The 23,047-nt window shown below is 38.6% G+C and overlaps 1 protein-coding gene across 1 annotated transcript in view; it reads left to right on the top strand.

Annotated features, from left to right (window-relative positions):
• The window catches only part of afg1lb (AFG1 like ATPase b), a 265,220-nt gene that overhangs the window by 229,773 nt on the left and 12,400 nt on the right, over positions 1 to 23,047 (top strand). The window contains exon 11 of the mRNA XM_028798899.2: positions 11,753 to 11,893. Within this exon, the coding sequence (XP_028654732.1) occupies positions 11,753 to 11,893 (141 nt within the window). The remainder of the gene's footprint in view (positions 1 to 11,752; positions 11,894 to 23,047) is intronic.

The raw sequence follows: 23,047 nt of genomic DNA, 5'->3' as shown, positions 1-23,047 counted from the left end.
AAGATCTGCTTCACTCAACAGTACTAGCCCCATGTACTAGGAGAACATTCACTGGAATTCACTTATCTTCAAATTCATAGATTTCTCTTCTGGCTTAGCTCTCCAATGGATTTTGAATAAGTTTTGAAAGAGGAAAGAAAGTCTAAAAATACAAATAAAATTAAAGTACATAAAAATACTTTTGTTTCGCATTGATTATTTATGTACTGTACCAGTTTAAGAGGATATGAAGTATCTTTTTAAGTTTTTAAAACTATTTTAGACATATCATCTTTTGAAATAAAAAAATTAAAGGTCTAGCATCATATACAAATGTCTTACCTAGGCTCTCCAAAATAGGTGTGTGTTTAGCTTGATTCCACTTTATTATAGTTACAATTACACACAATGTCACTGTTCACTTACTTTTGTTAAGGTGCTGCAAAGTGCTGATGATAATGCATTAACTGTTGATTATGATGCATTAACTGTCAAAGAGATGCATGTGACTGCACACTATGTCCAAGTGCTTCCTGGGCCGGAGCACAATTTGAGACAGCAAGTCGAATGCAGTCTGTCAGGTGATCATCTTTTAGGCCAGTGGACTGTCATATTTCTATATCCATCAAAAAATCCTGTGCTTCTATTTCCCTGTTTTCTGATTGTAGAGTGCAGTGTGCTTGCGCACATCCAGTTTGTACTTTTTGCCTTTGTGTTTCAATTTCAGCAGCAATTCTTGATAGTGAAATTTAATAAATGTATGCAGCATTTTTACTGTATTTTGTCATTTTTTATATTCTGAAAATTAATTTTCTATATGCAAGTTGCTATTTTAGGCATTTCAGTTTAATATGTTGTATTTGCAGCATTTCATTTTTCATCTGATGACAACATTATTCAGAGTGTTTTCACTCTTTTCCACTACTGAACTTTATAGAATCTTTTATTCATGACTTGTTATTCTGCACATTTTTCATTTTATTTCAGTTGTTTGCAATTACTGAATACTTTTCTTTATTGTTGTGTGTTTTCTATTGACATGCTTTAGAAAGTAAATATTTGAATAATGATTTCCAAATGTCATTTTAAATGGTCTTTTTTCACTTGTAATTTAATATATCTTCGAAGTTGTTTGTTCTTATTTTTTAATTTTGAAATTTTCACCATTTATATTCCCCATTACTTTCTGTGAAGGCAACAAAATCTGTTAGGAAGCTTGATATATTGGTCATATCTGAAACATTCTGCTGCCCTTGCTTTTGACACCTACTGTACAGCAGCAAAAATATGGCTGAATACAGAGGTCACTCTATATTACATTTACAGCAATTTTCAGTCATAGCATTTTTTTGTCTTCTTTATCAATGGCCCTTCCAGAGCCCATATTTTATGAGTCTAGGAAAAAAAATCTTTAAGTGTGTAATGTTACAACTGTTTTAATGGCTTCCGCTTCAGCTAGCAAACAACTACTGCTTCACAGTAATAGTACAGAGCATCTTCAGAATAATGAACTATATGGAGATGACAGTATATTGCTCAGAAAGTCAGTTAGTTCCCACATTTCATATTTTTGTATAAGCTTACACATGTACATCATCTGTAAGAATTATGTTTCTAGACTTCTCTAGCGCCTTCAGCACAATCCAACCTCTGCTCCTTACGGACAAGCTGACAGAGATGGGAGTAGATTCATACCTGGTGGCATGGATCGTGGACTATCTTAAAGACAGACCTCAGTATGTGCGTCTTGGGAACTGCACGTCTGACATTGTGGTCAGCAACACAGGACCGCCACAGGGGACTGTACTTTCTCCGGTCCTGTTCAGCCTATATACATCGGACTTCCAATATAACTTGGAGTCCTGCCACGTTCAAAAGTTCGCTGACGACACTGCTATCTTGAGCTGCATCAGGAGTGGGCAGGAGGAGGAGTATAGGGACCTAATCAATGACTTACACCTGAACACCAGCAAACCCAAGGAGCTGGTGGTGGATTTTAGGAGGCCCAGACCCCTCATGGACCCCGTGATCATCAGAGGTGACTGTGTGCAGATGGTGCAGACCTATAAATACCTGGGAGTGCAGCTGGATGATAAATTAGACTGGACTGCCAATACTGATGCTCTGTGTAAGAAAGGACAGAGCCGGTTATACTTCCTTAGAAGGCTGGCGTCCTTCAACATCTGCAATAAGATGCTGCAGATGTTCTATCAGACAGTTGTGGCGAGTGCCCTCTTCTACGTGGTGGTGTGCTGAGGAGGCAGCATTAAGAAGAAAGACGCCTCACACCTGGACAAACTGGTGAGGAAGGCAGGCTCTGTTGTTGGCATGGAGCTGGACAGTTTGACATCTGTGGCAGAGCAATGGGCGCTCAGCAGGCTCCTATCAATTATGGAGAATCCACTGCATCCACTAAACAGTGTCATCTCCAGACAGAAGAGCAGCTTCAGCGACAGACTGCTGTCACTGTCCTGCTCCACTGAAAGACTGAGGAAGATCGTTCCTACCCCAAACTATAGGACTCTTCAATTCCACCTGGGTAAACGTTAACATCATACAAAGTTATTGTCTTTTTTTACCTGCATTGTTATCTTTAATTTAATATTGTTTTTTGTATCAGTATGCTGCTGCTGGAGTATGTGAATTTCCCCTTGGGATTAATAAAGTTATCTATCTATCTATCTATCTATCTATCTATCTATCTATCTATCTATCTATCTATCTATCTATCTATCTATCTATCTATCTATCTATCTATCTATCTATCTATCTATCTATCTATCTATAATGCAAAGTTGATTGAGTGACTAACTCACAAAAACACTATTTTCCATTAAGTTAAAAAGCTGAAATTTGGCAGGGTGGTACATCTAGTGCAGTAGGTTACCACTAAGAAAGGATATTTTTGCATATCAATGTTTAGGGGTAACGCCCCCCCATAAAAATCAAAATAGAAAAACTAAATACCCTAAATAATTGCATTGGCAAATTTGATTGAAATTTGGTGACATAAATTAAATTAGCTAGCACATGTTTTTTTTTATTTGTCAGTACTTATTATAATTATTGTAAATTACATCCTCTTTGCTATGCTAAGTGTTTGCTTCATGCAAATGAAGGAAGCAGCAGAAGTGATTGACTGGCCACATGAATAGCACTAATGCCCAAAAGGGAAGATGAATGATTCAAGACAGGGCAGTGTCCTGGACAGGAGGAAGGAGAAGTGATCACATTGTGAAATGGATAAAGATAGTACATTGAAACTCAAAGAAGATGCAGTGCTTAATGATTAGCAAGTGTTATTTTTTGCTGTTGACTTTCAGCACTCTTAGATGCGTACTGGCTGTCATCTTAGCAATCCGTTCCACTCCATCTCCCTCCAGCCCCCAGTTGCCATGCTGAAAACCAACCCCTGCTTTTCAATTGCACTGTTGTAAACTCCAAGGAAGAAACGTCAGTCTTAGATATTGGAGCTTGAATTTCAAATGGGGAAATGCTCTGCTCTCCTTGTTCTTCATGTTAATATATCAATGTAACATGTTGGGTACCTGCACTTATGCATATCCACTTCAAGCACTGCTTTGCATATAAATTCACATCTTCATACTTTAAAGGGAAACTATATACAACAAACACTGAACATGAAATGAAATACTGTACTTGAGTGGACAGCATAAACAAATGACTATCGTAAACAAATAATGATATATACTCAAATTCCACATTATTCATAGTGGTTATCTATTTCAATTCAAAAGAATACACTTTCCTGTAAAGTTGTGTTTTGCAATGACCATCAACAAAAGTCAAGTCATTAGGAAAAGCAGGAATTGATCTTATGCAGGAGTGTTTTACTCATGCACAATTGTGTATAGCAAGTTTAAGAGTAGGCAGCTCCAGTGACCTAGTAATATTATGATGTCTTTATACAATTCATCTTACAATATGAGATGTAATTAGTGTGGTAGTTCAGCCCAGACACAAACAGGTAGACACAGAATGTCCCAAAAACACACATGTTTATTTACAGTTCCCGCACACAACACAGTGCTCATGCACCAAACACCCTTCAAAAGTCTGTCTCTCCCGTTTGGACTTCCTTCTGCCACCTTTACTCCTCTCCTCCCAAGCTCCGTCTTCTTCCTCCTGACTCCGGCTCTCCTACTTGAGGGAGGCGGCCCCTTTTATAGCCACCTGGATATGCTCCAGGTACTCTATGATGGTCTTCCAGCGGCACTTCCTGGTGTGGCGGAAGTGCCGCATGAGCAGCCGGAAGCACTCCAGATGTCCCTGGAATTCCTTATGGTAGCACTCCCGAGTGTGGCAGAAGTGCTGACCTCCAGGGCTCCACAATCCTTCGAGTGTCCCCTTGTGGTGGCCACGAGTCACAGTAAGTTTGAGCTTCCATGCTCAGTTACCGTGGCCCCGATACAGACCAGGGCAGCTGCCCTCTCATTGCCCAGGAGAGGTATGGTCCCTCTCCCGGTCCTTTCAGGTCCTTTCACATTAGTTCCACAGGCAGGTGAAGTGACTTCCTCATGACAGTAGCAGGGTGTGAATTCTTAGGTCCAAAGCCTTATCCACTACTATAATGGCCTTTTTTTTAAAAAAAAAAAAAAACAACCCTAGTAATATTGTATACATAAATGCACTTAGTTACAGTGTATAGTACTTCTGATACATTTGATTGAGTGAAGGCACCATAACTGAGGCCCTTTGACGTATGAAATATCCCAGGTGAAGCCACGTAACACAACTGGTACATAAATATATGTAAACACAAAGCTATTAATAGTATATGAAAAGATAAATAGACACATAGTATATTCTTCACAAACTTTCACCACCCTTTTCAGACTTGTTTAGTAACTCAAACTTACTTGTCAATTACAGTATTTTTTTCTAGTGTGCTTCACTGCATCCTTTTAACAGCTTTTCAATTCTTCAGGAGACATGGTTAATCCAAAATAATAAATGTTACAAAACATGTGAATATGTCTGCTTTGTAGACTTTGATAGAAGGAGGTAACTGGGCCTAAGTCAAGTGCTAGGCTTGCTTTGATTGGCTGAATAAATTGAGCTTTTTAGACCTACATGTGTTGGCTCTTCTGAAGGAACATTTTGCAAATGTTTTTGCCTGTACAGGCCTGTTTTTATGTACAATTTGTACAATATATATAATATAATATATCCATCCATCCATTTTCCAACCCGCTGAATCCGAACACAGGGTCATGGGGGTCTGCCGGAGCCAATCCCAGCCAACATAGGGCACAAGGCAGGAACCAATCCCAGGCAGGGTGCCAACCCACCGCAGGATATATATATATATATATATATATATATATATATATATATATATATATATATAATACTGTATATATAGTTTTTAATTCATATTTTGTGTATTTTATTATATTTCAAAGCTATATTTTACATTTTTTATTTGTTGTTGTAGTTGCATTGAGGAAACACTGTATATATAATGAAAAAAGCAGCCCAATTGTGATTGATTGGTGATGTCTGGAAGACCAACAAGTTGGTCATGATCAGCGGGTTGACACCCGGTGTTTTAAAGGCTATAGTTTTTGCATGATACATACTGTAGAGATTAATTACTGACATTTTCTAGTTCGCAGAGTCACTTGGCACCTCCAGTTTTACAGAAGAATTAGTGTTGGTAATCTGTGTTACTTGGGAGTTATAATATTAAGTGCACCATTTAGCACATTAAGTATTGGGCATATGTTCACATAGCAAACTTTGTATTCAGAGTAATGTGAAAGAGGGTAAAATACACAAAGGTAGGTGTTTTAGCAAATATAAGGAGCATGGGAGGGACGAGTAAAGGTTAAACAGGAACCTCACTGCCTCTCTGGACCTACAGTACGTGTATGTGTCTTCACTCTGTGCACCAAGTGAGGTAGCTTGTCTAATCTCCTATCTATTCACTACCACAAATATGCATTCTGTTCACCTCCTCTGATCTCTGTCTCTCTATGTCACCACCTTTTTTGTTTTCTAGACCTTTATAATCCCATTATCCACCCAATTAACTGTCCATCCATCAATATAGTTATATAAGTTTATATAAAATAGTCCCTCCCCGTAAATATTGAAACAGTTGAATAAAAACTGCAAGTTCTTGGACAAATAAAGTAATACAAAACTTAATATTTGGTTATAAACTTTTTTTTTTGCATGCAGCAGTGTATCAAGCATATAACTCGCTGACATGGCCAAACTCACAATTTGTCAGTACTTGTATTATATAAAATTTAATTTTATGAAAAATGTTTGAAAGGTTATGATATCTTTTATTTACAGGAAAATGATTACAGATGAATTTCTCAAGAAAGCATTAAGATGCTTCTAATGTTGCTTTACTCGATCTGAATGTTATATGTGTTTTTTGCAATTATAAGAACAAAGAGTTGGTAGTGTTCATGATGAACTTTACGAATCAAAAGGTTTCCTACTGTGCATGAATCTTGGTTTGCATAGGAAATGTGAAATTTGATATACAGTAGAGGCAAAATGCTGGATCATAACTTCAGTGTTATTGTACATAAATAAAGTATGTACTGAAATCTAAAATGGAATTGATAGGAAACTAGCACTAAAACATTAAAAATAACAACTAAGAAAATGTATGCATAATGTCACATTCAGGTGTGTTCAATGTTAGTTAACTGTTTTGAAACTTAAGCATTTTTAGGTCAGTTTACATATAATGTGCATAGCACCTATTGCAATAGCCCCCTCCTTTCTTTCTCTCTGCCAGCATGAAACACCTTGGGCCCCCCTGTGGACCAATTTTGTTGAAATGTAGCACTGTTACTCTTCAAGGAAATTTGTTGAGACAGTTCAATTTTCTTTAAGATATCTTGAACAGATCACACTATACACAGTTGAAAAGCATTGGTGGGTTTCCTAGCTCATCTGTCTTAAAAGAGAGATTCTGTGCGAGTTCAACTGCAAATTAGTTTACTTTTTCAATTTTATCTAGACAGCTGTTACACCAACTTGTATATGTTATTTTTTCCATTTTTACACCTCTGACAGGCACTACAAATGGCAAATAAATCAACAGGAGAAGTTAATCAAACACCAGCAGACTATGTGTGTGGTTAGGAAGTCGCTGCCACTGGCTGCTTGCTCATGCGCTGGATAGTAGTCCTTCACCAGCAAGTCGAAATGGGTGTGCATGGGGGAAACCTATGTATCAGCAAGTTGTTTCAGTTTTATAAAGTCTTCCCAGTTGCTTGAGCACAACAGAACAGAAGCTGTGTATCAGCATCTTAGTCCTCTGAATGCTTTAAGTTGTATCAGGTAAATAAAATGATTTTCTTAACCATAAAAATATAAAATGCAAGCACAGAAAACAAAAGGTTATCTAGATATGTATGTAGTACTCTTTAGCATGTAAGCCGCTGTGCATCGATCAAATAAACATTTACTCGATATTTACAGTAAACCAAACTCACAGCTCTATTATCTTTAGTTTATAATTATTCACTATTTCACTGACACTATAATTACTAGGGTGACCAAATGTCACGGTGCAGTGACAGTCCCAATTTTAAGTTGTGCGTCTTGAGAAATAACTAAAGAATATCAAAATGTTCTGGTTTTAACAGGCTGCCAATCTAATAAAACATTGCTCTGTTGACAAAAGCATCCTCACAATATATTTAGAAATGTGCATACAAACCTCCCATTGAGCACAAAACGCTATCGCCAACCTCCAACCTCATGTAACATACGAATAATAACACAGTCTTTGGCCCCCTGCAGCCCTAAAATGGATTGAGAAAGGTCTGATCGGAGGAACACTGAATAATGATAAGCAGACAGTGCAGCTGTAAAGTTGTTTTTAGTGTAACAGGAATATTAATTACATTTATTCACTGTATACATAACATGTCATGGAACTAAGACCAGGAAGCTTGTTTTCTCTTTTATTAATTTCTACATAAGATAAGTTGTTTGCACTTTTTACTTGTATGCTAACAAAATCATGTCACTTACTCTGTGTACTTCCAAGAAGCAGGAGAAGTGAGCTGCTGTGACAAGAGCGCAGGCATTCTGCCATGCAGCCATAGAAGCCACGTCTACATAGAGCATATCAGGCGCAAGCCACAGCACAACTCTGTAGGGAGCTGTCAAATGAATGACAGAGGAAAACTCTACAAAACATATAAGCAGAAGAAACTTTTGTCAAGGTATATTTTGAAACGGTAAACTAATCTGTAATTAAAGTCACACAGAATATTTCTCTATAAAAAAAAATTGCTACTGCTTTTTTACAGTGGGGTTTTTTAGGAACAAAAACTTTCCTGGCAAATTTGTTTTACGAATAAGTGTGTCAGATTTCAACAAAATTGGTCCTCTGGGAGCCGAGTCGTTTTATGCAAATAGATATGGTGACCACAGTAATTACCTTTTACACTGTATGTGAACGTACCTAAAAAATAACATGTACATTTCCCTTGCTGTGCTCACAGCTTTATGAAATTACAGTAAATTCTTTCTGAGATTTTCTTTGTAACATCAAACTTTTTAAAAAAAATTTAGTTGTGGAAATTGTACACTCTTGGAAAAAAACATGACCATAGTAAACAAAATACTTTTCACAAATTACAGCAGGCACATAATTATTTCCATTGTAATTTTCAGAACAAATTATTACATAATACCTAAATTTACAGTTTTTTGCTTTGGCATTTATGATACAAAGAGTAAGTTAAAGAGTAAGTTTGAAGATACAAAACATTGGAAGTAATTACAGTCCCTACATTCTTCTTTTTTTTTTTTTGCTTCATTGTATTTTTAACATAGTTTATCATACATGAGAAATAAAATAAAAAAAAAATGAAATAACATTATTAATTACTTATGCTTTGGGTTATAACCTTTGATTTAAGGGAGATATGGTGGTACAGTGGTTCATATCCTTGCCCTGGCACTATCTGTGTGGCATTTGCATGTTCTTTTACTGTTTGAGTGGCTTTTGTCTTGTTATTCTGGTTTACACCAACATGTCAAAGAGAAGCAAATTAGGTTGACTGGTGACTTTAAAGTGGGCATGTATAAGTACAGTATGTGAGCAACTGTGCCCTATGGTAATTTTCTCCCAATCTGGAGGCCAATCCTTAATTTTCTGAAAGGATAAGATATGACCTCTATGACCATGCAGATTTAAGAAATCAAGAAATGATTACTTTTCTTCATAATCTGCTTGCATTCAGTCCCGAGGATCGGTGACATTCTCAGTAAAGTTTGCATTGTCTCCTGTTTCAGCATCCCAAAGATGTGTTTTTGCAGATTGGCTGATTTTTTAGAATTAGCCATTTATGTTCAAGAGTCCCCTGCAGCTCCTTTTTGCCTTTTATTGGAATAGGTGGGTGCAGAAAAATGATGAGTGGAATTTTGAAATTCCCTTTTGATAAAATGTAGATAATTAATTTTACAGTTTGTTTGACTTTTTAAAGAATCAATTATTTATTTTATAATCATATATACAGTATATACCGTGAATACCAGCATTGTACAGTATGTGTGCACTTGCGTGATATTTTTAGGTGACATATCACAGTTATGTTTTCTGTCTTAATTCCTTTTGGATTTGTCTGTGTGGGAGCTGCAGACAGAAAGAACATCAAGGATTGGGTTAAGATCAGAAAAAGCTTTGTGTGCTTTTTTTATTTTTAATTTATTCTGCCCTCAAACTTCAGAGTCCCTGCTGTGAAGCATCCCTATAATTGATGCTTCCATCGTCACATTTGGCAGTTGGTATGGTGCTAACAGACTGAAGCACCCTATTGTGCCAGCACCAGACTCAGTTCTTTGACTTAAAACAAAACTGTTTAATTTTTGTTTCATTGCAGACTGTTAAACTATTTGTCATATGTTTATAGCACATATTTTCTTAATTACAAAAAAATGGAGTTAATTAGAAAATGACTATTATTTTTAATCAACACACTGGTACCCCTCTCTGGGTACTGCATCAGCGAAAAATAGAACCTTAAAACAAGGTGAGGTTTCATCCATTTTGCTTAAATTACTGTGTAATTTGTTATATTTAGTTTTTTTTATATTTGGGGTGTTTAAAAAGATAGCAAGCCATTTGTAGTGAATTAATGGAATGATAAAATAGAAATATTCCTAAACCAGAACTTGCTCTTTCAGCACCCTGAGAAAACCATACAGTAACACACTTGTGCTGGACAAATGCAAACTGTAATGTTTAAACATTTAAGATAATGTAAATCTCCCCTGCTAATAATGTCTCTGTTACATATATAGCACATATGCAGTATATATACATAAAAATATTATTTCAGTTATGATATATAAGCTTGTTATGAATTGTGATTTTAGCATTGTAAAGATTAAATTGTTATAAAAGAAAATTATTTTCTATAATAATTATATACATTTTAATATATAAATTATTCATTATATACATTTTATGCAAGAAAAATATTATGAAAGGTAATCATTTTTTTTTTAAATATGGCAAAATAAAACAGGCAAATCAAAAAATATAACATGAAGAAAACCACTTATATACAAATGGACACTTAGCACAAAAACCATGTAAATAAAAAGGCTAACTACAATGAATTGCATTGTGTGAAGTCTAAAAGTGGCAGTCTTTCATATGTTGGCATTAATTGTTGCAGGTGGCACTTACCCTAATTATTTCTAATTCTGGTTGTGTCTTCATGGGTTTTGCCTGTATAATGCCTGTGAATATCAATGTATAGTGAGCAGGTCTCTCGTTTGCCCTCACATTTTGCTTCCCTTGCTATTGACACCTGTGGCTGCTAAAATTTGACAGGGCAGCAAAAAAATGGCAACACACAGGCATACTTTACACTATTTTTCTAGCAGTTTTCAGTCGTATCATTCTTTTTCACTGGCCCTTCCAGAACCATTATTTTTTACAGACTCTATGAAAAATAATGATGTTGTTGAAGTGTGTGTTACAGCTTTGTTGATGTCTTTCTGTTTAGCTACGTAACAACCAATGATTCAGAGTGATGTACAGAATACCTTCAGAATAATGAAAATAACACAGGATAAATTTTTCAGAGCATTACCTAATGTCTAAATTGTGTCAAAAAAGTTTTAGCCCTTGACTAAAATATTCCCCATATTTGTTATAAATATGCTACATGCAGCTTATTCCTCTTCATCCCAGACATACTGTGTGACGTGCTGAAAAAGCCCATTTTAACACAAGTACACTGGTGCAGTATGTTTGAATATCTTGTGGTATTCAAACATTTCATCTGTTGGTCGGCTGACTGTAGCTTGGGAATTACTTTGTACAAGTTATGTCAATCTTAATTGGCCCTTGTAATCAAATGGCTGTTTCCTATCACAGAACCTCTGTTACAGTGTTAATCCCTGAAATCTAGAGCAGGAGTGTTGTTCCTAAAATATACTTGGTGGCATGCTCAATACCTGTTATTACCCAACATGTAAGGTCACTTAAATCTTTGACTTTACTCACCTTCTCTCTTATCTGCACTCATGACTGTCTGCACCTAAAGTGTGATCATTCACTGAATGGTCAATTATGTGGGAAGAGTAGGTGAGTCTAATAAAGTGGCCATTTGCAGTACATACCTGTATACTGTTACAATGCACTGTAGTGGGTTAGTGTATGGTTTGAAAATTGAAACCCAGAGAGCACTAGGAGAGACACTAGTGAATTAATGACTTAATTAATAATCTTTTTTTTTTCTTTTTTTCCTAGCCTTTAGGAGCAAGTGACTATTTAGAGATGTCTAAGTATTTTGATACAGTGTTCATTCGCAACATACCTCTAATGACGTTGGCAAAGAAGACGGAAGCCAGGAGGTTTATCACTCTCATCGATGCCTTCTATGAGCACAAAGTACAGTTTTTCTTTTTCCATTGTTTTATTTCTAGTTTATCTGGCTTTTGCTTAAGGCTTTGATTAAGCTTGTTCCATTTATGGATTGATAGATGTTTAAACAGGAGCAAAAAATGTTCTTCCCTGAGTTTGCATCCTTTAATACAAAATGTTATTTTCATTCATATTTCTTTAGATGTGATTCTTATTTTCAGAAAATAAAATAAAGCCACATTGTTAATAACCTTTATGCTTAGTCACAATCAAGTGTTTGCATGATTCAGATTATATTTCATTGAAAGAGATTGTAGGCTTTTAACATAATATAAAAATATACTAAAGATTTTAAAAAAATCATTGCCTGTAGAATCACTCCTACAGTTATTTTAACAACGTAACTAGTTACTAGTGTGGCACTGATCTAAAAATAAGGCAACAAGGTGTCTTACTAACAAAACTAAAAAGCATAAGAATGGGTAAATACTAGGAGCAACAAAGGTACAAAATAAAAGTGAATGTGTACTTCGATTGCAGTGATACATTTTTTAATCTTTCAGTTGAGGTAGATTGAGGGATTTGTGCAAGAATATACTGTGAAGCAGACTTAAATTGTATGTTGTGTAGACCAGCTCCTTTAACTTTAAATCATTGCTTCTCACACAAAGGCCTGCCATAGGTGTGGTGTCCAATTTTGGACATCCTCCTCCCTCTGAAAAAAAGTCATCCTTCCTTTTGCAAAACTACATCCTCCCCTCTACCTCTGCCAAAATGACTTTTCCTGCTCTGACAAAGCTTCCATGCAGAAAAACTTAATCTTTCCTCCTTAAACATATCTGCTTATAGTATGTACTCTATGTGTTTAGCTATATTTTAAAACTTGTACAAGGATTGATGCTAAGGGCCCATTTATACTTCATGCTCAGAATAGGAGAGATTTGAACTGCTGTTGGTTCTTATTTTATTAAGCAGTCTTTCATCACCTATTCCAGGGAGCATCTTGATGCTGTTTTACAATAAAACTGTTACTGTAGGTGGTAACAAAAATACATTCAGAGGGTCAGTTGCAGTGCACCTGAGATGGTACCATTGCATCTCTGTATCAATACCCAACTACTTTGTGTGGTACTAGCAAGGAAGAATCCTTGAGTCCAAGTGCTGTTTTAGTAAACAACAGAAGGAAATCAGGGCCAAGTTTCACTGTTCTGCAGCTAGCCCTGTTCTTTTCAGGTGTTTACCATCTGTGAAGACAGCAAAAATAAGGATTTACAGCTATACCTTCCCCCACATTTAATGGGGAAGAAATGTTCTACCTCATGAAGTATACTTGCAAACACTACATTAAATCTTCCATCTGCATGAACATTTGAGTGGCCTGCAGGATTATTGCAAATATTCTTCATATTGGCGCCTATCAAAATACTTTGAATTTTTCATTTCAGTACCATTGACTATATAAAATCACTTGGAAAATATTGAATACGGAATTTAAAACTGCATTAGTAAGTTCATCATTTATGCTGAGTACTGTTAATCGGTAGATCTGGAGTCTAAGTTTTGGTTCAATGAAACATTATTTTGAAATCCTATCTTCAGGAAATGCACAATAAAAAGTAACAAAAAAGAGCATGCAGAGAGCAATAATTTGAAGAGAACTTGTATAGTTAGTAGCATGTTACCAGAATTGCATCTTAGCAGCCCTGCCCCTTTGTTTAACTGAATTTTCAATTTTGTAAATAATAGGGAAACGTTAGTGAAATAGTTACAATATAACTTTCAAGCAAAGCTCCTCCAAGTCTGAAAATGGGTAGTTTGGAGAGGATTAGTGGGAGACAGCATAAACATATTAAAAATGTCCCTTTGCAGAAAGTTATTAAAACAATTAACTGAATTCCCATCCATCGGACAGCCACTAGGCACTGGTAAATGTCATTTAAGGTATAGATATCATAATAAGTACATTAAAATATTGTGCTCTAGCATTGTAATTTTATTTTAGCATACAGCATAATTGATTTTAAGAGAGGCATTAGCGAGATTAAATCACATCTCAATAAGGTATACAGATCTAAAGGATAGAGAAAGTAACAAGGTGTTTTATTTTCATCATACTCTAGCTGTCTTGCCATTTAGTTCTTTACAGAAAATATGTCACATTTTATGAAAAATGATAAATTAATGTAAAAAATGTAATTATAATAGTTTAACTATTACTATTAAAAGCTTTTCACAATAATAGGGTTTGACAGGACTTTGGTTTAAAATAAAAGGACATCCTTACTGGTACTACTGTGCGTGTGAAAACCCTTTAGACCTATACTGTATAATTGTTTGCATTTAAAGTATTATAGCCTATCATTGTTAATTTTAACTGTCTGCACAAATCATGTTTTGTAAATAAACATATGAGACATAAAGTCATTTAAGGGAGAATTAAAATTGAAAATAAAAATCATCAAGGGGTTTGTTTTTTAGATCCAGCCTGCCACAGCACTAATGTAATTTTTAAAAACCTTCAATGTGACATCCAAGAAAACAAATCAATAATGGGTACTAAGAAGCAGTGGAGGTTTTAATGATATCTTATATTCGAGCTCCTATTTTGAGTAAAATATATTATTAACCTCTTCAGCATTGGTACTGTGTGTTTGTCCTGACATCTTTTTAAGTTTATTGGGTGAAGAAATGTAAATGTTTGTGTCATAATTTGTACTTTATATTCTCAAACCTGTGTAATCCTGCGGGCTAGAGTCCAATCTGGCAGCGCTGGATGCTGGGCAGGGAGCAGCCCTAGACAAGGCACCAGTCCATCATATTACAGAACACACCCTCACTCACACAAAGAGTGTTAACCTGAGCACGGTGGCTTTGAGGATGTGGAAGGAAAGATGAGGTATCAGGAGAAAATGCAATGCCACACAAACAGGGGGAGATTATACCCACTATCATGGTATGTGTACCTTCTTTTAAAAGTTACATTATCTATTCCTTATCACAGCATTTGCTAACACCTATTTTATCATTATAGTATGTGCATACAACACCTGGCAAAAATTATGGAACCACTACTCTTGGAGGATGTCCATTAGCTGTTTTACTAAGTTGCAAAAAAACAAATCACTGACATGACACAAAAGTATTTTGTTTAACAGCTGAACATTCTGGCATTCATTGTAAAACATACCTCAAAAACATTAAATGAGATTGTTGTAATTAATGGCACATTTTTGTAGAGGAAAAAATACTGGAATCACTCAACGATGAGGAAAACTTCTGGATTCATCTGGTTATTTGCGTTTCTGAAACAAATACCTGCACAAGTCTAAATAGGCCAATTAGTGTGCAGTTCAAAGCTTATAGACCTTAATGAGCTGTGGCAGTGGCTGATTGACATGGAACATGGCACCAACAAGAGAGCTGTCAGTAGAAACAATGCAAAGGGTTAGTAAAACTTCTTCAAGAAGGTTATTCAACACAAAGTGTGGCAAAGGGTGTTGGTTGTTCCCAGTTAGTTGTGTCTAAAATGTGGAACAATTAAAAAGAAAATGGGAAATTTGGAAAAGGGAAACATCTAAGTAGACCAAGGAAGACGTCAATATGTCAGGACAGAAAACCCAAAGCAATATGCCTGGAAAGTAGAAAATGCACAACAAAAGAGATTAAAAACAAATCATCAGAAGCAGGAGTCAATGTTTGTGAACAAACTGTAATAAATCAGCTGAAGGAAATGGGATTTACATACAGACAAGCTAAATGTAAACCTTCATTAACACCTAAACAGAAGAAATCAAGGTTACAGTGAAAAAGAAGCAGTCGTGGACTGTGAATTAGATTAAAGTAATATTTGCCATGGAGATGATGAACTTTTGTTTGGTGCTTTTCCAATGAAATATATAAAGATGACTGCCTGAAGAAAACAAGCAAATTTCCTCACTCATTGCTGATATGCATGTCAATTAAAGGACCAGAGGAGATGGCAATCATTACCGCTACAGTAAATGCACAGGCATACACTGAAATTTTGGACACTTTTCTCATTCCGTCAATCAAAAATAGGTTTGGTGAGGACAGTCATTTTTCAGGATGATAATGTATCCTGCCACAGAGCAAAGAGCTTTGAAACTTTTCTTCAAGAAAGGCATATTAACTCAATAGTATGGCCACCAAACAGTCCGGATCTCAATCCAATTGAAAGTTTATGGTGAAAATTGAAAAAAGTGGTCCATGACAAGGCTCCATCCTGCAAAGCTGATCTACCAACAAGAAAGCTGCTGCCTGACTGTTGAGGAATATTGTTTTTCATTAGTCAAGTCCGTGCCTCAAAGAATTCAAGCTGTCATAAAAGCCAGAGGAGGTGCAACAAACTACTAATTGTAATTTTTTGAGTTAATGATTCCATAATTTTTTCCTTGTCATTGAGTTTCCATTATTTTTTCCTCTACTTCGTCTAAACAAAAATGTGCCTTTAATTACAACATTTCCATTAATTTTTTTTTTTTGAGATATGTTTTACAATTGCGCCCTGTGTTGGCTGGGATTGGCTCTGGAAGACCCCTGTGACCCTGTGGTTGGGATATAGCGGGTTGGATAATGGATGGATGGATGGATGTTTTACAATGCCCGAATGTTCAGCAGACAAATAAAATAGTTTTGTGTCATATCTGTGATTTGTTTTTTTGCTGAATGAACATCCTCTAAGAGTAGTGATTTCATTTGTTTAATCTAACAATATTGAAATCAAATTTTATTTGTCACATACAAATTCTATGTACAGTACAATATGTAATGAAATGATGAGTTGCTCCAATGACTATGCCTTTAAGAAAAATATAAACACAGGTCCCTGAGCTGGGGGTTGAGCCTAGAGGGGATTGTTATGTTAAGTGCAGAACTGAAGTCTATGAATAGCATTCACACATAGTTCTCCCTCTTGCTGTCCAGATGGGCCAGTACTGCACAAAGGATCAAGGTGATGTCATTCTCTGTGGATCTACTTGAGCGATATGCAAACTCTAATGGATCCAGTTCTTTTGGCTGTGAAGGACATATGTGATTCTTGACTAGCCTGTCCAAGCACTTCATTGCGATAGGCCTTAGTGAAACAGGACAATTGTCATTCAGACAGGTTGGATGTGATTTTTTAGGTACAGGGGTAAGTCCTGATAGTAATTTTTGAATCTGTTTAATTTTGGAGATATCCGGTGTTATGTTTATGGAAGACATAGCTTCCATAAACACATCAATGTTGTAATCAGAGCTATCCGTGGACATTTCCTAGTCAACAACATTCAGCACATCCTGGAGAATGGCCTCTGATTGGTCTGTCCAGCACATAATCTCATACGTAACTGGAGCTTTGCACTTTAACTTTTGTTTATATCTGGGCAGAAGAAAGATGGTGGCATGGTCAGATTTGCCAAATGGAGGCAGTGCTTGTGTTTTATAGCCATCTTTATGCAGTGTATAGCAGTTATGACATCCAGGGACTACACAGCTCCCTAAACATCCAACATAACAGACAGTGGGACACAAGCTTTGTCCTCTTCCACCTGACTCTGGCTCTCGGAGTAGTGGTAGCTGGCTCCTTTTAAAGGGCCCCTGAAAGTCCTCCAGGTGTCCAGTGATCTTCTTCCAGCAGCACTTCTAGGTGTGGTGGCAGTCCTGTTAAGCAGGGCTCAGCCATAGCCTTTGCACCCCCTGGTGGTGGCCACTGGCCCTAACATTGTTGAGCTTCCATACTCCATCCCCGTGGCACCACAGCAAGGCAGGGGGGCTAACCTCTGTCTTCCCGGGAGAAGTATTGCCCCGTGCAAGCTCCTTCCCTCAGTCCTTCCAATACGTAGGTGCCCCGCTCAGGTAAGAGTCTCAGCTGTCCATCACACTGTACTCCAGCCAGTGTTCTCACCCCTCTGATAGATATGTAATATGCTGATTAAAGTTCAGTATTAGATTTGAAGTGTCGCGTACAGTTCTGTCTACGCAGTGTCGGTGTCCGCTTGCGATGGAATATACACAGCTGTGATAAACTCCTGGGGAAGATAAAATGGTCAGCTTTTGAGCAGTCAGTAGCGTGATAAAACAGTTACATTCCTGCTGCCACAGCAGTTGTTGACCATGAGACACACACCTCCACCTTTCAGTCTGCGAGACTCCTCCGTTCTGTCCATATGGTAAACAGAGATAGGTTCAGCAGGCCGCATCGCATGGTCTTGTACCGTCAGAGCTAGCCATGTCTATATAAGGCAAAAGATGTTGCAGTTCTGAATGTCTTGTTGGAACTTTATCCTTGCTCTGACGAACTTGCAGCTTGTTCTTCAGTGACTAGTCATTGGCTAATATGACAGTGGGGCAGTAGTGGGTTACACATAATACAAAATAAAAACACAGTCTGATCAGACCAGGCAGAATGGCAACCTTACCCAGTGTGGAATATGACCCAGACACAGACAGGCAGACACATTAGATTTACCCCACACACATTTATTTAGGGTCTCCATTACACAAATTCACTACTCACAACCCCAATACCCCTCAGTCCAGGCCAACACAATGCTTCAGACCGCCTCCTTCTCTCCTCCAGAGACCTTGTCCACTCTTCCACCCGACTCAAGTCCTCCTCTGAAGGGAGGCGGCCCCTTTAAATTAGCACCCGGATGTGCTCCAGGTGCGTCCCCGGCAATCTCCCACCGACACGCCCCTCTGTGGCGGAGGTGCCAGCTGTATCCCCGGAGGCACTCCGGGGGTCCCTGTTCCTCTTCCCCCCAGCACTTCCTGGTGTGGCGGAAGTGCTGAGGTCCAGGGTCCTCCAGGTATTGGGGTGCCCCCTGGCGGTGACAATGGGCCCCTACAGGGTCGAGCTTCCCAGCTCTGTACCCGTGGCCCCCAGGGCGGTCGCCCCCTCGAGGTCTGGAGGAGGCACAAGCCCTCCTCCGGTCTTCTTGGGTGACTCGGGTGGGTACCACCCCCATCTGGGCACCACACCAGCAACACCATTTTGTAAGACTGAGTGTGGGATTGTTTTAGTTTGGGAAAATGGTTCAAAGGTTTTAACAGAAAATAAGCAGGCAAGAATCAGAGAGGAAAGGTCCAATACTTCAATTGTTTACTTGTTCAAATATAATATCAGTTACATACAATATAACAGCAATATACATGCAGATATAGGAATTGTACTATTGACTTACAGTAATATATATAAAGATATATGATTTATACTATTGACTTACAGTAATACAGATATGTGAATTATACTATTGACTTACAGTAATACAGATATGTGAATTATACTATACTTACAGTAATATCAAAAGACCCAGAGCCATCATCCTAGACCAGTAGACTGAGGGAGCCCACGTGTCAGTCTCGTCAGAGGATCAACTCGTGAGCCTGGTCCAATACCGGGCGGTGTGCACGTTCCCCACGGTTGAGCTTCCGAAGAAACTGAGGGCGGAACCTTCCCTTATATACTAATTGAGTGTCCTTACCCAAAATGGCTTACGTGTAAGCAGTGTATACAGAAGTGATCAGTTTCTGCACACCTTCTTCCCACGGGACATCTTATTGTTTTTCTTCTACTTGGCCCTCACTGAGATGGTGCCTAGTATCAGAAGACACACAATAACAAGCGTTGCTTGCAATGAAGCCCCTCGAAGTGAAAAACAAGTACATGGCCTTGACTGTATTCCCATAACATTCTGAAACTCTTTATGAGAAGCAAGTTTTTGCACATTCTTTCGCTATCATCCCAAACATTCCAATCTTTGTAGCTGGTTTTGCACTGAAGCGACCAATCCCCCCCTCTTACTCCTTTATTTCATCCCTTCTCCTGTTACAGAGAAAACCTTTTTTATTACAATCGGTCCCTCGCTCAGCGCAAAATCAGCAACCTTGTCTGTCGTGCTCTGTTATTAATTCGTTTTAAAACACAAAACACATAGCAATTAAATATAGTCATTAAAGCAATAATAATAATAAGCAGCACCAAAGGGCGGAGGAAAACTGACAACATTGTGGATGCCTTTGGTGACCAACCTGTTAAGATTGACCACCACGCATTTACAGATTCACCTTCAATTTTGGTCCCTAAAATTTGTAATTGAGACGTCGTCATGACTGTCTGTACAGTAAGTGCATCTACATGTTTTTGATGTTTAGCAGCCAATTCTTTTAATTGCAGGGAGCTATTTAATAAACGTTCAGCTACAGCCAGTGAAATTGAGGTCGGAGCATGCCAGACTTGCCATTGAACCTTGGTAAGATGGTTTTTAGTGGTGTAATTATTCAGATAGTAAGTATTATTTGCTATTTGCCAAACATATACATTATCAAGACATCCAGAAAACGGAACCTGTGGCAGCCTACGATTAGCGATGGTGGTGGAAACACAGAGTCGGTGAGGTCCCACTTCATACAGAGTGGTGTTCTGATTAACTAGTCTCCAATTACAGGTGGTTGCTTTACCTGAAATACATGGGTTTTCCTGTCCTGACATCAATCCACAGAACATACCAATATTAGTGTGTTCGCAATTTCGTAAATCATATGTTTTGTTTGTTTTAGGTTCTAGCCACTCACCATCTAATTGCAGCTGCCAAAAGTGTCCGTGTGCAACAACAGGTAAAACGTGATATCTACACAAGGTTATCATAGTGGTAACATTATATTGAAACCAATACCCATTACATATTGTATCATTACACCTAGTGTTTTCAGGTTTAACCGTTAACCATAAGCTACTGCTAATGTTCCATATATCTTGCCATATTTGCATATTATTAGTCCTTAAAGCCATTTGCATGTTATTTTTCTGTATCTGTGCTTGTAATATGTTAAAAGTGCATACAGTCCAGTTCATGAAAGTTGAGACATTTAGCCATCGAATGTCATTGCTAGCCATGATTATCCAATCTGAAGCGCGTTGTTCCCAGTTTACTGTTTGCTGATGAGAGACCATGGACTGAGGTAACCACCTAGCCATTTGGTCTGCCACTTTGTGAGTATGTCGTCCCACATTCTCAAGCTTGTTTGCAGTTATTTCATTATCTATGGTGTTTAAAGTTCCTAGGGTGGTGCCAACCCCTCCTAAGAAAGTGTCATACCATGCCCGTTTAGCACGCTTACACTGTGGCAACAGTGGAAATGTCACTTGCCATGTAACCTTAGTCCTTTTTGCTGTCATAGAAACAAGTTTACATGTGTCTATTATTGGTTCTACATGTGACTGTCTCGTTATGGGGGTTCTAGCCCACACGGCTATGGCAAGCATTGGTATAGTCCTGTTAATAATTTCAGTTGCATTGATCCAGCCAATGGGCCCAATCTTATTAGAGGTGTATTCGCCTGATGTTGCATTGACCTCGCACTGTACCTTGGAGCCGTTCCAGGGCCCCATACACCAAGTTACTTTCGACGTCCAGGTAATATTTAAGTTTTCAGAGCACTCAATCAGATACCTCTGTGGTTTTACCCCCGGCACCTTCAAGTTCGAGGAGTAGATGGTGCACCCATCACCAGTCGTAATTGTAAGGACATTGCAAGACTGATTCTCCGGACACGTCGTGTTCTCCTGCCGTCTAGATTTAGTGGAAGTGTTCCACCACCATCGGACCTGAGTCGTCTCCGTTGCCTCGCCTCCTAATGTAGTGGCTCCTACTTCATTCAGAACACCCCCAATTCTGTAAAACAAGAACACAGCATGTTGCACCCACTCCTCACTCCCGTCTATAGCAGTGTTTTGCAGGAACATTTACCCATGCTTCTTCTCCATTGTATAGAACAGTTACAATCAAATCCTGTCCCATTGCGATGATTTCTGCCGGGCGGGGTGGTCCATGGGGTTGTTTAACCCACACCTTCGCCCCATTAACCAATTTAGGAGCATCTGTTGATCCAAATCCCCCCACATTCCGGCCAGTCTTAACTACTGGTGCAGTACTTTCCTGCACTTTTCCCATGTGAACTGGTATTATTAACAATTGCGCTATTCGATCTCCCTTAGTCAATTTGATTGGATCCCCCATTGAGGATTGTAACAGAACTTTGACGGTCCCTTGGTAATCTGCGTCGATTACGCCTGCTAGCACAGTGACTCCCTTTAGCGCTAGACTTGATCTTGGGCATACATGCCCGTAGTGTCCCTTCGGGATTTTCACCCCTATCCCTGTATTAATTATAGTTACTCGTTCGGTGACTGTCTCATCCTGTATCGCATAGAGATCTAAGCCTGCTGCCCCCTCACTGCCCCTAATGGGTAGTTTCGCGTCTGGATGCTCTGTCCAGATCTGTATTGGCCCGTCTGCGTCCATTTTACAGATCTGAAATTTCATCCTCTGCAACGGAGTTGAACCTGTTGCAAATGGGCGATTATTGAGCGCGCAAACCGCATCCACTAAATGCTCCTTCCAGTTTTGGAGTGTTCCCCCTCCTCTCTTACGCAGCTGAGTTTTCAATAACCCGTTAACTCGTTCCACTAACCCTGCGGCCTGCGGATGATAGGTTACATGGTATACCCACTCTACCTGTCTTTCCGCCGCCCAGCGCTTCACTTTCCATCCTGTAAAGTGCGTCCCATTATCTGATTGAACCTGCAATGGGAGGCCATATGCCAATTCTACCTTTTGAAGGGCCAATAGGGTGGCCTCTTGGTTGGCATGTGGGCAGGGATGTACCACCAATACTCCGGAGTATGTGTCCACCACCGTGCATGCATACTCACACCCTTTGGACCTAGGCATGGGCCCAATAAAATCAATTTGCCAAATTTGTCCTGGTTCCCGCCCCCTGTTAATATGTCCCATTACTGGTTGCAATACCGGGAGCTTCTGCTGATGCTGACATGTTTCACAATTTAATCCTACCTCCCTCGCTTTGTCTATAGTTAGGGCCACCCCCCTCTCTGCTGCCCACTTTACAGTAGCAGCCGCCCCAAGGTGACCCCCCCTCTCATGCGCCCACTTTGCCATGTCTGTTCCATGTTCCATTATTGTTACTGTCGCGGTTTTGGTTTGAGCATCCGCCACCGCGTTAAAAAGAGCCTCTGCATCCGTCCCTTTTGTATGCGCGTCCACGTGCGACACCGTGATGTTAGGATTATTGGCAGCAATTTCCCAAATTTGTTCCCACATCTCTCTCCCCCAAACGTCCCTTCCTTTGATTGCCCACTTATTTTTCTTCCATGTG

Source organism: Erpetoichthys calabaricus, chromosome 3, assembly GCF_900747795.2.
Source record: "Erpetoichthys calabaricus chromosome 3, fErpCal1.3, whole genome shotgun sequence".
Classification (NCBI taxonomy): domain Eukaryota; kingdom Metazoa; phylum Chordata; class Cladistia; order Polypteriformes; family Polypteridae; genus Erpetoichthys; species Erpetoichthys calabaricus.
Note: the sequence above shows the minus strand (reverse complement) of the source record. Positions and strands in the feature narration are given on the sequence as shown.